Genomic DNA, 15,006 nt, shown 5'->3' with positions numbered 1-15,006 from the left:
GTATGTATTTTAACGTATAATTTAGCAAATGAAATACAAAATTAATTGAACAATAAAAACATTAATAAACACGTTCTATAATATTGATCCAAAGAAAGAAAAGAAGATGCTTAATGTAATAATTGAAACAGTTACCAAGGTATTGCCTACGTCAACATTTCCTTCGTATTGGAGATAAGGCAAGAGTGAAAGGGAAGTTGAAAAGAAGAAAAAAGAGAGGGGGAAAGGAGAGAGGAAGGCGAGAGAGGGGAGGAGAGAGAGAGAGGGGGAGGGAAGAAGGGAAAATTATGAGGGGAAAAAAGAGGGGAGGCGAGAGGTAAGGGGGGAGATGAATAATGGCCAGAAAATAACGTTTCATTTTCAAATATTGATATGATCAATATGATTCTTGAACGAGTCAAGCAAGGAAACCCTACTCTTCTTCTTGATAAATGCTAAACATAATATAGACAAATAGAGATACAATCTCATAAAAAAAAATGAATTTGTAAAATTTTCTGACACTGCCTGTTAGCGACAGTTATATATTAAAAAAAGAATCTCTTTAAAAAATGAGTAATGAAATCACAAAAAACAGACGATTAGAACAAAATGATAACAAATATATCTATCATTTTCGTACGCAGCAACTTAGTGACGGTCATTTCAACCACAAGCAAAAATAAAAATCTTTATTAATCATAAATGATATATCTTTGAGCAGCAAATGTTTCTTTGCAGTGTGAACATCTTAGAATTTGTTGAACACTTTATAGAAGCAGCAATGGTCGTAAAATTATATAGGCCAATGTTATTAACAATCATTGCAACGAAGTCGTAAAGGAGAAGATTGTTTGACTAAAGAAATATACTATATACATTCCAATCATCTTTAAAAAAATGTATGATAAATTGTAATCAGTAAATCTTTTTTTTTTAATTTCGAAACAAATATGTACAAAGGATTTGGCACACAATTCATGCTAGAGTCTGCTTTAAAAAGTAGTTGAAATTTCTTAAATTTGAAGGCAAAACGTGATGAGAAGTCTACAGTACAGAACAAATGACATAGAAACACACATTCAATAAAGAATTTCTATTCAACGGAATAAAACAAACGTTTGTTGACCTCCACTAACTCTAAAATGAGTTGAATTAAGGATCAAATTAATCTACAATGCACGTTAATTATAAAAAAAGAATGGAACATACAATCCTGTAAATACTTAATCAGCAAGAATCATATTCTCAATGGCGATGTTATTCACTATGGAGATTGCAAGCCATAACTGCAAGTCTTCAAAGAAAACACTGAAAGAGATACCAACGTTTTGGTACATACAAAATAGTTTAATATTGTATTGTATATGAATAAATGGTCGATGAATTTGACAAATTTAAGACTAAAATAAGTAGTTTCAAACATGGGTTGGGATGAGGGCGGGGGCGCTTGGGGCACCAAATTGATCCCCCTCCCCCCCAGTTTAATAAGGGTTAAGCCAGGGTTACACCAAAATCGAATTCTCCCGAATGAATTCGGACCGAATCTGCCAGAACACGGCCTGATTCGGATGGTTTCGGTGGATTCGAATGTTCCCGAATCCCGCCTGAATTGGAGAACAGAATACTCCCGAAACCTACCGAATACGTGTGTTCGGATGAATTTGCAGCTGATTCGGTTCCGGTGTAACCCTAACTTTAGACAGGGACATCCTGCCTTCCATTTTCACTTCATATTTCTTAAATTTTGTGTTAGGCTGAGAAAGATGGCGCAATTGTGGTGGCGTCACCCAGTGGCGTTTATAATTCTTCTTCTACCCATTTCCAATTCGATGAATAATTTTTTTTAGTAAATTGAATATGAAGGAAATGTGAAGAGCGGGACACTCGTAGATATTCAACATCGTTCCCCATCCATCGACTAATTTAAAAACAATTTTTCGAATGGATGATAAATGAAATACGCCTGGAATACAGAAAGAAATTAATTTGCGATTAAATTTTCTTACTTTATCAGTGTATATCTTACAGTAAAAAATGAGTGAATTGTATGAAATTTCAATCAATCTTAGGTGAAGAGCAACAGTGCAAACTCTTATCATCATCACATCACCGAAAATTATTAATAGAAAAAAATAATTAATAGCGAACGCACTTTACAAGGCAACAATAAGCCCTCATATTTTCGTCATGGTTTATAAAAAGATATTATTTAAAAATATTATTACTTACAATGCCATAGAGAAAGTCGGATACATTACATTAATTATGAAAACCCCTAAGTGATAAGGTCAATACTAATATTTATTAATATATAATATAATATTAATATTTCAGAGCGAGGTGATAAGTTATAAAAAAGTTTTACAAAAGGTCGTAAACATGGACTGTATAATCCTTTCAATAAACAAATAGCATAACTCCTCAAGACATTATACAAACACACTCTGGGGAAGTGATGAAGGAATGTTGATATTTTGTGTATCATGAAAAAATTACATTTTATGTCAACATAACGGCCTCACCAAACCTACCTCTTGAAGTTTCTGATGTTAATTAAAATGGACAGATAGATAGGAAAAGGGATTTGATGTTAATAGGGTAATTACTTAACGTGATTCATTCAAGATTATTCATCTAAAACTTATCATGTTCCAACCAACTTAAAAATCGGCAAAGAATAATACAGACCACAGGATATTTTTTCATTAATCATGTCTGGGATAGAGAAATCCTTCAATAGCTGACATTGCAAATAACGATGATCAATGATTTCAATATTTTTCGGAAATGAAATCGAGAAAGATGCAGGTACTTACCTCTAAATCCGACCCCATGTGTCGTCGAAACTTTCTCATCCTAGACATGTCCCCCTTAACTAAATCTTTGCAACACTTTAAAACGTGTCGGAGAAAAAAGATGCCTAGACATGGATTGAGAGTTTTGCCTGTCAGAACAAAGTTGCTGAAGCTAATGTAAAAAAACTATAAAGGTCGGAATGACTTAAATATCGTTGCAGATATCAAACAACATGGCCTTTCTTGTGACCGTGCAACCATGAAACCGATAAGAATCGACTTGAGTGCATCCACGATGTCCATCGGAACATTGTACAGTATCATAAAGGCCAGCATGGCTTCGGGGCTTCGTGAGGGGAGGATTGATGGTCACACGACGAGTGCGTCGCCCTGCCTTCTAGGCTAAAGATTCAAGTCTAAGCACCTTCTACCCACAGGAAGAAAGAGTTCTTTAAAACACTTCTATCATCCTGATGAACATGCTTCCACTACCGTAGCTAGAAGATTACCCGCCAGGGATTCCTTCACTCCGAAAAAGACGAGAATGCACTTCAAGTTTGGTGATGACGTCCTCAGGACCACTCTGTTCTTCATTTCTGATGGGAAAATGTTGGCTACCGGACCATGAGTTCCCGGAGAACGGACGTGACGCTGGTGTCTCCGATAAGGTGATGATAGAAGAGGTTCTCAAAGACAGCGGCGCTGAACCCTCGGACACCCGGTAGAAGCAGGAGCATGTGCGACAGCCGAAGAGGGTCATCAGGGTATTTGAGGGTCTCATACTCCATCAGGGCCGTGTGGACCTTCTCGCTGGCAACCTCTATCGCTCGGCTATCCGTCAACGAATGCAGATCTGCAAGCAAGACATAAATAAATGACATTAGCCATACGCCTCTAACACCAGGAACATGCCTTAAAAAGAGGTGCGATTGATCCGATCAACCACAACTATGGAAAACCAGCAACATCAACGTCTAAATGCATGTTTATTCAAAATGTTTCCCAGACGTATACTCATACATTCATTGATGTCTTGACAATTCAGTGTGCCCCTCTTTATTTACAAAGGACATTGTGCGAACTTCCTTGAGGAAAAAAGATATGGCTTTCCATTTATCTGAGCTTGATCCGATCAATCACAAATCTTTATAAGAATAGACATGACTTAAAATTGATTAAAAAAGTTTGAAAATCATCTTGAAATTAGCCATTTCGTATTTACACAATTTTTTGTATGGCTGTAAGTAAGTTGATAAAGTCCAAATTCACACTTTCGTCTGAAATGTGACATCCCTGTGTAAAACCATATGGTAAAACCCAACCCATTCTGCCGAAGATCATCAACAGAATAACCACACAAACCTCGAAAATATAATTTTGTATAGAGGTTATTCCTCTAAATATTTGCTTCGTTCGTGAGACAGAGATTCAAGGTAATGAAAGTATACAGAGAAAAGAATAGTTAATTCAGCCAATATCACCCGATCACTGCTGCAACTGAAATTGAAACGGTCCGTTTGTTTTTCTTAGCAAACCAATAAATTGAGTAGTTGACATTCGGTTATGCACTTTCTAAAATCAACACAGAGTTCAAGGCAATTATCCTTGTACTGATCCCCGTTGTTTATGTATCGTCCGCCTGTTCGATTATTAAGCCAATGACACCTAATGTTTTTCACCAGAACTAAATGAAAGCGTATGAAGGATGTACTAATTAAAATTTACAAATTATTTTTTTACCCTTATTTTGCGCATACAGCCAACCTGAAACATGAAGTTATCTTTGGATTTGATGAATATTAATAATTGTAGGTGCAACTAACAGACAAACCTTCCATTATGATGAATATAGAAGCAAATTTTAATAGATGAGATTCGTCCTTTTTAATAGAAATATCAAACTGATTGTTAATTCTTTATCACAGCAATCGTATTACCCAGACTTCCAATTCTGTTCTCTGACATGGCTCAGCGACAACCAGCGCAATGGTTACACTTTTTTAATTTTAATAAAGAGGAGCTGATAGCTACGTCCCATGAAACACAATGGCCCGTATTGTGAACTCTGGTTTGACTTTGTGGTTATCTATTGGTAGCCGAACGTGCCTATCAATCAGCAGAGGTTGAATATATGAATAAATCATTAGGAATGAAAGCATGAACAAGGGTCCAGTAAACATAAAGCGAATACGGCGTAAACAAAGTTTTTAATCATTTTTTTATTTATTTTTTACAAATCAGCCTCCCATAATTTTAGCTAGAAATTAGAACACGATTTCACTCTAAAACCAGATATCACAATAGGAGTGGATCCATGTCTTTACAACCTAAGACTGCTAAAACCCTAAAACTAAAAATCTCTGAGTCTATTCCAAACATTTACTAATGACGAATCGAATTGCTTTTTGCAAAAGGTTTCTCCCAACGTGGAACTGTGGACGCATGCAAGCTGTCATCTATTCTTATTAACTTAAAAAAACAACCAAGTAACCAGTTGTCAGTACATTACTGATCGCATGGGGAGCATTTCATCAAACCTTTTTAATCTGACAAGTTGAAATACCTACGGACTTGAGGTTTCGTGAAACGTACCCCAGATTATCAAAGAAATGTCAATTAAGAGCCATTCCCAGGTAACTTACCGGAATTCAAGAGGAGCAGTATCCTCAACACGGCATATTCCTTCGAGTCAAGTTGCATCTGGTTGAGCTTTGATAATGTGAATTGGAGCTGGTTAACAGTTCTCATGGTTGGTATTCCAAAGTCGCTACCTCTCCTCAGAGGATGCACGTAGGTCTGAGAAACTAGTCCAGTCTTTGCGATAAAATCCGCCTGGAACTGAGCGTCCACCGTATGATGCGTCGTGTTCGTTTGGACATATTGGTGAATGGGTACATGTTGAAGGTATTCGAGCATGCTAGAGTAAACGACATCGAAATTGAACTTATTCTGTGCCATGTACAGGATAACAATGTCTTTCCAGGCAGAACATACCAATAATTGCCTATCGTGTACATTAATGTTTGCTAAGCTTGTATGTCCTGTGCCGAATTCGGCACATTTCGTCAACCAACGCGCCAAGTCCATATCCATACCACACGTCGAGTCACGGACAAGCTTGACGCAGTCGCTGCACGGGCATGAACATCGTTGTGACGCGAAAATCTGTGGCGTAGTCGTCGTGGCCGTTGATGTGGGTGCAGAATCGGGTGGCGATGACGGGGGCGTCGGTGGACCCGTTGACGGCGTCGGCGACGATGATGACTCGTTTGCTTCGAAGAGTAACGCCGTGAGTGGCGACGGCCGTTGATGTGTAGGTGATGGTTGATTGTTGCTGTTTTGGTCCGTTGTCGTCGTCTGACTCCATGGACAGCTTCTCCGATGGAGAGTGAATGGTAACTCCCCAACCTTCATACTCGGTGACCCGGTTGAGAACTGCAAAAAATATAAAGAGAAAAATTAAGACTACATGACGATTTTCACAAAGGTAAACATTTAAGTCGATTCCCTGATCCAAATTTAATAAGTGACAACGAAGAAGGATCAATAGATGAATCAGAGAGAGAAATACACACACCAAATGGATGTAAACGTAGAACGCTGATCACCGAAATCCAACTCGTCAAAATAAATCCAGGCTGTAATGAAGTAAAGTCCAATGAGGTTACAAGAAAAAGAACTGTTGGAATATGTCTGTCGAGTTTCCCAGCTACAGCTAAAATGATCACTCCCGAACAAAAGCACGGCTTATCAAAGGTACCGAACTGAATCAAATCGGCGCATGAGCACGACGTGAAAAATATGAAGTATAATCACACAAAACAATGGAACGATGGTGATGAGCAGAAGCGCTGAATCAACCGCTATCAGAGAGAGGCAACTCTAGAATGAACGGGCCGTGTGCCAAACTCTTGAGCGGATTGATCTACCTCAATGGCAGTGCCGATTAATATCTACCTGCAGCCATTCGGCACGATTGGTGACGCATTGAGGTGCGTTGGATATCATTTTGCTGGTATCGGGGTTTCACCTCGTCAATCATACCACTATGTATGTTATTCTAATATGAAGGTGAACTCAACAGACGGCAGGAGTTTCTAGGAATGGGTGGGAACGATTTGGTCGAACAATATTTGTTCGTTCAAAGTTAAACGTTCTACCAAATCTGCAGTAATAAAGATAATGAAGATATTCAATAGGATGCACACAAAACTACTTTCCTAGTCGGATCCATGGGAGATGGATGATAGAAAGTGGTTTTGAAGTAAAGATTCAGTCAATAGTGACGTTCTTGTATTTACTTCTATATATTACTTCTGAGTGGGAAAAGGTGGACGTATCTTTTCCATTATGACGGTAATAAGGAAAATAAAGCTTTAGATAAGCTGACAGAACATTTTTTTATAATGAGCATGATGAGTAGAGTGTGTGTGCTTTGTTATGTCTATTCATCCATAGAAAGTTTCTAAGTTTTCGTTTGACTGGATAATACTTTTCTGATAGTTTTTAGGGGTACAACATCTCCATCTTCATCTTTGCCTTTGGCGCGTTTTAAATGTACATTACTCGGAGACAACCGAAAGCACGAGATCAATGGTACCCGTGGCTACGCCAATAAATGAAACGGCTTCCCTCGCCATGCTCGCCCCTTTTAATAGGCCTTCTATGACTTTTTTAATGAAATGAAACTGGCTAACCTCTTTCGAAAAATAAAGCCACCACGGACGTAGTCGCCCACGTTGGATAGCAACGACCCACTTTCGCTCCAAATGACAGCGTCCGGAGCCGAGCCTTAAATTCACTTAATAAAATCAGACTTTCCTGAAAATACTGTCTCGAAATAGACAGATATCGACCCTTGTCTTATCCTGTGCCTTTCCATCAGGGTAGCATTTGGTAATCGAATATCATCAATGAGTTGTTTATTTGATACGAAGAGACACCATAGAGTACACCCCTTAAAACATCGTTATCTCCAACCCGTCGAATTGTGCTGTCGTTTGTGTTAGTGTGCTTCATATAACCTGACCTGAATTATTTCGTAACGATATTCAAAAGAGGAATTCATTAAAAAAAATAATAAAATGTCGAACAGAATAAGAGAATTTCTTCACTTCACATATTTCCTATCTGATTTTGATGAAATTTTCAGTGCCATGCTTGTCTGATTTGTATCTATTTTGCTCAAATTATTATTTTTTTCTTTTTAGTTGTACTTGACCTTTCATTGTTACAAGACTTGTTCAACACAACCACGCGCAACAAACACAGCTAACCTGGCACAAATTAACACGAAGAATAAAAAATACTAAGCCGGGATAAATCATATTCTTTACTTTCAATGTGTCAATTTCAAACAGGCCCTATTGTCGAGGAGGATAATATGAACTGTCAACTAATTGGCACATCGCTTGTTCTGTTTTTTTCTTTCAGAGGGGACCTCCTATGTAACTCCGTGGTCTATTTTAAGGTGATGCACTGTCTATGAGCACGGTTCTCCCCTTCTCTCTCCCTCTCTCTCTTTATCTCATTTTCTCTCCAACCTATTGTGTATATATCTACCTGTCTATCTCGATCGCTGCGAGACAGTTGGTTTACCGAATAGTACAGTGACCCCAGACATCGACACGTCATATCCTCGCGTTCTTTCTAGTCCTCATCTACAGACCCTTGTCAATATTCGACAATGAATTATGAACCAATGAACTGATTCGTGTAAATTGTTGTTATCAATGAGGGGTTTGAATGGTCGGACAATTAAAGCAGATTATCCATTTAGTTGCACTATATACTTTACTTCAGCCGCTGACGCAGATATGAATAAAAGATCATTATTTTTTTAATAATTGTGTTTAAAAGGATGAAGGATGCAACGAAACGGCTCTATTCTTTTTTTTTTTAAAGTTAACTGGACGCATTGTCATGATTAATATAGGGTAAAAATAGAAATGATGGATTTCTATTATTTATGGCCTGCATGCCTCTGCCTAAAGTTCTCTGTAAAGAAGTATGTTGTGCAAATGAATGTACAGTTTGTTTCATGTATAACGTTCGGTTCATTTAGGAACGACCTTTGCAATATCTCGTATAGTTTACACAAAATGATACGATAACTTCTAGATATATATAGGCCTAGGCCTATTGATCGAATCATTTTTCTCTGAGGGGCGTAACATCGTTTGGAGCGATGACTGGAATACATTCAACGCCTTGCAATAGTGTACGTACGTATCCTTCAAAAAACCACTCAAACCTAAGTGTGATCATGGATCCTGCTAGAACTTGTAGGGTCCATGGTGTGATTGCTTCAACTTGAATCCCATGAATAATATTTCTCGGTGTTTGCGCGAGTTTAAGGCAACAATAGGAAAATCGACCCAACAATAATTCCTCAAAAATACAATCAAATGATTTGTATTCCCCTGTCCCGAACATGCTAGACGAAATATTTCAAGGGCAGCCTCCCATAACATATCGGATCAAAATTCTGATGACTTCAATCACCGGCCCGCATCATTATGAGGTAAACTGCACGCTTCGCTTGGTCGTTATTGTACCTGAGGTAAACCAATGTCAGTTTTCAATAGAAGGCCATTATTCATTTTAAACTGCAGTTCTGATATCAAACTGGTTGCCATTCTTCTCACATCTGCCATGCACGGTGATTGACTGGGTGAACTTGAATCTTGGCGAGGGTTCAAGTTGGTCATACTGCCGTGACCCTGTGGTTGGGTACCAGGACAAAGGACCGACAGATTTCAGGTTCAATAACCCCAGCCCCGTTCGCGCCTTCATCCCTATTCACGTTTTTCATCTAATGGACTCGATGTGCTGTGCTTTGATTTACCGCTTATCTCTGTCTAACGAAATACCATGCCCAATCACCCCATCCCCTGCCACTCCCCCCCCGCCCACTTACCCCCTCCCCTACCCCCCGCCCCGCCCCACCCCATGCCCCCTCCCCCCCCCCTCCCCACTATTCCCAGCCAGTCAACATCTAATAATTAATGTACGTTTCACGCCAGATTTCATACTGGCACAGGCTATCACATTTCCTCCATTCCCCCTCAAATCTCACCGCCTCTCCTCTGAAACATTCGCCCGTAACCTGAGCCCTTGCCGAGCATTTGGATGATAATGCGATGACCTTGGAACGCAAAAAAGCTGTTCAATCGAATGATTGCGCTGCCGGTTTTTACCAAGCGATTTTTACGCCTATTCGGCCACCAAGTGCAGTCGCCTTTCGGCTGTTTGGTGGCCGTCTCCTCGCCCTTCCCCCCACAAAAAGTACAGCTCACACGCATGGCTTGCATCTAAAATAATCTGCGATGAAAAGGTCTGCAAAGAAACATGGAAGATCGTAATGAGCTCGTTTCGTTGTCCATTGTTTCGGCCCTGTTTGGTTAAATTGTTGTTCTGGGGGGGGGGGATGTGCTTGCTCTCTCTATTCATTTTCATCTACAATGCAGTAATAATTATTAAACGGAGAAAAATGCGGTGAATGAGATCAATCGAATCTACGCGCCTGGAACCAGACTGTACATTGGGTCCGATCACGTCAAACGAATATTAATGGTATAAAGTGAGCAAACGAATATGGAGGCGTCCAAAGGGCATACAAAATTATTAATCACGAGTAAAAATAATTATAATGAAAATTCGTTTGGAACATGCTAAAAATTTATATATTTCTATAGCTTCAAAAGTGTGCATCTCAAAACCTGAAAGAACAAAAGAATATTGGTTCATCCAATATACCCGGTTATTGATTGTGGTAAAACAATAATAATAAAAAATCATGAAAACTTTGACTAAAAAAGATGGTACATGAATGAACCATTAACGGTAAACTTAATCTTAGACTACTTATTTAATCTTATAGCTCCTCCAACGCCTTGACTGTAGACTACAGATCCAGGGACCCACCTCCCACTAGCACGTCCAAGTGCGTTAAAAATTTGTGAAACAGGTCCCAGGGCATGCAGGGTATAATGTCCTAAAGGCCGATAATCCAAATAAAGTTACAAGCGATAGGTCACGCAACGAGGTACGAGGAAAATTATAAGCAATTAGCCTAAGCTCAAGATGTCAATAGTATAACATTTCCAGCTTACACAAGGGTTTGCATCCATGAAATATAGGATAACAAAATAAGCTTTAATTCTTTCATTTTCCCGAAACCACCATCAGCCTGAATCATTTGAAAAGATCTGCGAATACATGAAAAGATGAAAATTTTATTCAAATGAGGGATTGGGACGCTGGAGGAAAATTGAAGCTTGCGTCAATATTCTATCCATCCTAAAATCCCCAGTAGGTTACCATGGCAACCATTACAGCATCAACGACTATCACTAATTCATAGGGAGATTTGTGAAACGTGTCGGTCGCACACGAGGATGTTGGATGCAGTTGCACTTGTGGAAAATGGAACTTAGAGATAAATAGTGCTCTATATGATATGTTGCATCAGGGAGTTGGAAGTGCCCTGGTTGCGTAATATTCGTGGGTGGATGATTTCCTCTTGTGACCCCACCCCACCATAATTCGGCGTTGAATAGTCTATTTCTAATATTATGATTATCATAATTACGATCGAGAGTGATTTTTCTCAATAATCATTGTCGTTTTTAATAAAATTATTATTAACATTATTTTGATTATTATTCTTATTATGATTATTATTGCTATTGTTATAATAGTTATTATCATTTTAATGATCATTATATTATTACTATTGTCCTTATTATCATTATATCATCATCATGAATAATTTTCAATTTCGATTGCTGCTATAATCGTACTGTTGCTGTTTTCTCTTTCTCTTTTCGATTCGTTCCAGCAACCACTAATGCATCAATTCTTGTTCCTTATTTGATTATAATGAAAGGAAATACAGTCTTCTCGTTTTTCTTCTGCTTTCAGCTCGTAACAAAGCAAAGCATGAAAATAGCACGAGGGGAATGAATAGACGTTGTGTAATTCTGCAGGTTTTTTTTAATATTGAGGATCGAAAAGGGAAAATTAATAGTAACATTGCCCTATTCATTTGGAGGAACATTAATCTTCTATTTCATGAATGAGGTCTTGAATATAAAAATCTATATCATTTCACATTCTTGTGTCAGTAAGAATAATGACACACTGTTCACACATGCAGACTACGGACAACAGAAATTCAAAAATAATTTTAGCGCTGTATTTGAAGGAGCAACATAATGTCGCTCATTTTTTTCTCCTGTCATTGTTGTTTATTATACAGTTGCTATCCTTGTATGATAATTTAGTAAATGGAAAACCAATTCCTACGATTCATTCAGCCCGCTTGCAGTGGGGAAGCACGAGTACTCACTTATATTATGTAATAATATTTCACGTGAGTGCATTTACTAGAAAAAAAAAGCGAGTGGACGACCTCGGCAAATTCTGAGCGTTAATCGTTGCATCTACATCTATCTCAACACACAAAAAGTTTGGATTGAAATCATTTTGGAGGAAACAAATAATGGGTTATCTTGTTTCCCCAAGGTCTAAACCCGATTAAACTGATAACTTCAAATAGATTATTGAATCTCATCTTTGCAAATTGAGTACACAGATAACTGAGATATGTGGGTGGGTTGTTTTATATTAACAAGTTATAGCCATTATATAGCCATTTCAGTCAGTACCCAGTTAAAAGTTAAGCCTATACAATTTTATTTAAATAATAGGGAATTTTTATGCAAAGTGATTATAATGAACCAAATTATTGATTACGTATGCCCAATGAACATTAAACCATATATTAGCACTCCTTTTAAAAAAGATGTTTCCGAAGCTAAGTACCCATTTTACATGATTCACTCGGGGAAATTAGACAGTCATGGCTTCATAAATAACACAAACAACCTAAAAGTGAAGAAAACAGGATCGAGGTTAGGATTATTTAGATGCTAAACCAGGCCATTCATCGTGTTTCCTGCACATCCCTGTCAGCTGTGCTTAACCATACATTATCACGAGTAAATATTGATCATGTCAATCTAATTTGCGATTATAATTTCGATTGTTTGAAATATATATAACGTTGACCGGCTAACGTACTATCCTCGCCGCGCTGTTTACGGAAATTACAAAGCGTCTCGGCAAACGAAAGGGTTATTTGTTTTTTGATAGTTTTTTTAAATGATAATGATAAATACTTTGAACCCATTCGACAATTTTAGATGAGGCAGGATTGTTCATCCTCATCGCAACTGAAAGTTTATTCTAACTTTCCAGAAAAACCACCGGGTACTTTTTTGCAGCTTAAACCTACAAATATATTTGAATGGATTTCATATTTCCTATTTATTCTATTTTTATCATTCGTTTTTTTTTATAATTAAATCAGTTCAGTCAGTAAATTTTATTCATTTGTCAATTTCTTATTGATGCGCTAATTTCATTATTCAATTTGAAACAAAAGAGGGTAGATGTAATGATCGAAACCACCCCAAACCACCAACTTTTCCCCGGATGAAAATAACAATATTTAAAAAAAATCCAGTCCCCCTCCCCTCTTCCACCCCTCCCCTCTCAGGGTCTCTTATCCCTCTTTGTTCTCCTTCTCGTTCTTTCACATTTCCTCTCTCTCTCTCCATCATTTTCAAGGCAAAAACACCATCTTTTCTTTTTTTTACACAGGAGATGATGGAATATTTCTCGACATGTCTATCCATTTCCAATTTTCCATAAAATATATATTTTTAAACCTGTTGAAGCTTGGTTCACACTATCGATTAAAAGAAAAATAGATGGAGCAACACTAATTGAGGCCAAAGGAGAAGTACTCCTAAAGGTCCAGCGCGCACAAATTTCCACAATTTTTGCGTGCGCGTGTTGTTTCTGACGTGTTTTCATGGTCCCATATACTGTTAATTGTGTCATGGAGTACTTCTCCTGTAGTGTCACGGCGTATGCGCGGCAACATACATCGAGCTCTTTATCTATCCAGGTTTTTTTTATATCGATGGTTCGCACGAACACGAACAATGATCATCGTAGCTATCGTCAACCTCCAACAAGTAAAGGTTACACAAAATGAGAACACTGTTTATTGTCACCTCAAACACTCCTATAAAACACAATATTTCTTCCTATCTGCAAGGCTTCTTACAGAAACATGATTTATATTTTTTCTTATGGTAACTTGTTTTTTTCTAACAACGATTAAGGTGGAAACTACGTCAGTGGCTTCGGGCCGTGTCATGGAGAATGTGTTACACGCGTGCACGTTGATTAAACGAAGGCATTGTATTTTTTAATCACTTGTGACGCCGTGAGCACAAAGAGGCTCTTCCCATTTTCATGCAATAAAACCATCCGTCAATGAACACAGGATGATTTTTTGAAGTCGTGGCTTTACCTCCATCTAATCGAATCGAACCAACCCTTCTTGTTTATGCGCTTGTTCAGTTTTTTTCTTAAAATAATGATATAGGCCTATTACTAATCCCATGCTCCGTTCGTATCAAAGCTATAAGCCCTTTAACTAAATTTGGTTGGGTCGGTCAAAATGAGTAGAAAATGCCAATATCCCTTCTCGCGGTGCACTTCGAAAGTAGAATCAAGTAATCATCAATTGCCATGGTTACCAAACGCCACGACAAAGCTCTGAAAAGAGTGAAATGTGGATCTGCCAGGGAAATTGATTCCAGGCAGAAAATTCGAACCCACAACCCTCTGTATTCAGGGCCAATAAAACTACTATTAATCTTCATACATACAATTAAACAAAATGGACGTAAAGGAGAAATATCGGGAAATAATCGCAAATACGTAGAGCGATACGGAGCAGTTTCGTAAATTTCTCTCACAGACCATGGACTTATTTCTATGCACAGACTAAGCTTATGATTTTCTGCATCTGAATGCCATTAAGCAATCATTTCTGTGAAATTTACTTAATTTGGTAATATACGGACAAGGTGTATAGAATCCAATACAAACCAGGGGTTATAATGTTATAACGACCCCCGTTGCGGTAGATAGTACATCCCGAGCACTGCACCCATTATCATGGATTACTGATGATAGTAATGGATGGTGCGCGCGCACGTGACCTGATTTCTCCAAAGAGGTCAAAACGGTAATCAACATCACGTGATATCGTAGTCCGCAATGCTACTCTATATCAAGGCTATTCAGAACTTAAAACAGAGAAGGAAAGCAATATAAAGAAAATTCATGAAAATTTGATCATCAT

General features: G+C 38.1%; 1 protein-coding gene across 2 annotated transcripts in view; it reads right to left on the bottom strand.

Annotated features, from left to right (window-relative positions):
- Window positions 1-15,006, bottom strand: part of LOC129276412 (uncharacterized) — an 80,548-nt gene that overhangs the window by 1,461 nt on the left and 64,081 nt on the right. Inside the window, exons 1-3 of one of the 2 annotated variants that reach the window (XM_054912787.2) lie at window positions 6,355-6,623; window positions 5,420-6,212; window positions 1-3,630 (exon numbers count right to left, since the gene is read on the bottom strand). The exon at window positions 1-3,630 is cut by the window's left edge and continues 1,461 nt beyond it. In XM_054912787.2, the coding sequence (XP_054768762.2) occupies window positions 3,392-3,630; window positions 5,420-6,191 (1,011 nt within the window). In that variant the 5' untranslated portion in view covers window positions 6,192-6,212; window positions 6,355-6,623 and the 3' untranslated portion in view covers window positions 1-3,391. Of the gene's footprint in view, window positions 3,631-5,419; window positions 6,213-6,354; window positions 6,624-15,006 lie in introns of those variants that run through there. The other variant, XM_064109419.1, reaches the window with a different exon arrangement.

This window comes from Lytechinus pictus, chromosome 14 (genome assembly GCF_037042905.1).
Source record: "Lytechinus pictus isolate F3 Inbred chromosome 14, Lp3.0, whole genome shotgun sequence".
NCBI lineage: Eukaryota > Metazoa > Echinodermata > Echinoidea > Temnopleuroida > Toxopneustidae > Lytechinus > Lytechinus pictus.
The sequence above is the reverse complement of the archived record's forward strand: the minus strand, read 5'-3'. Positions and strand labels throughout refer to the sequence as shown.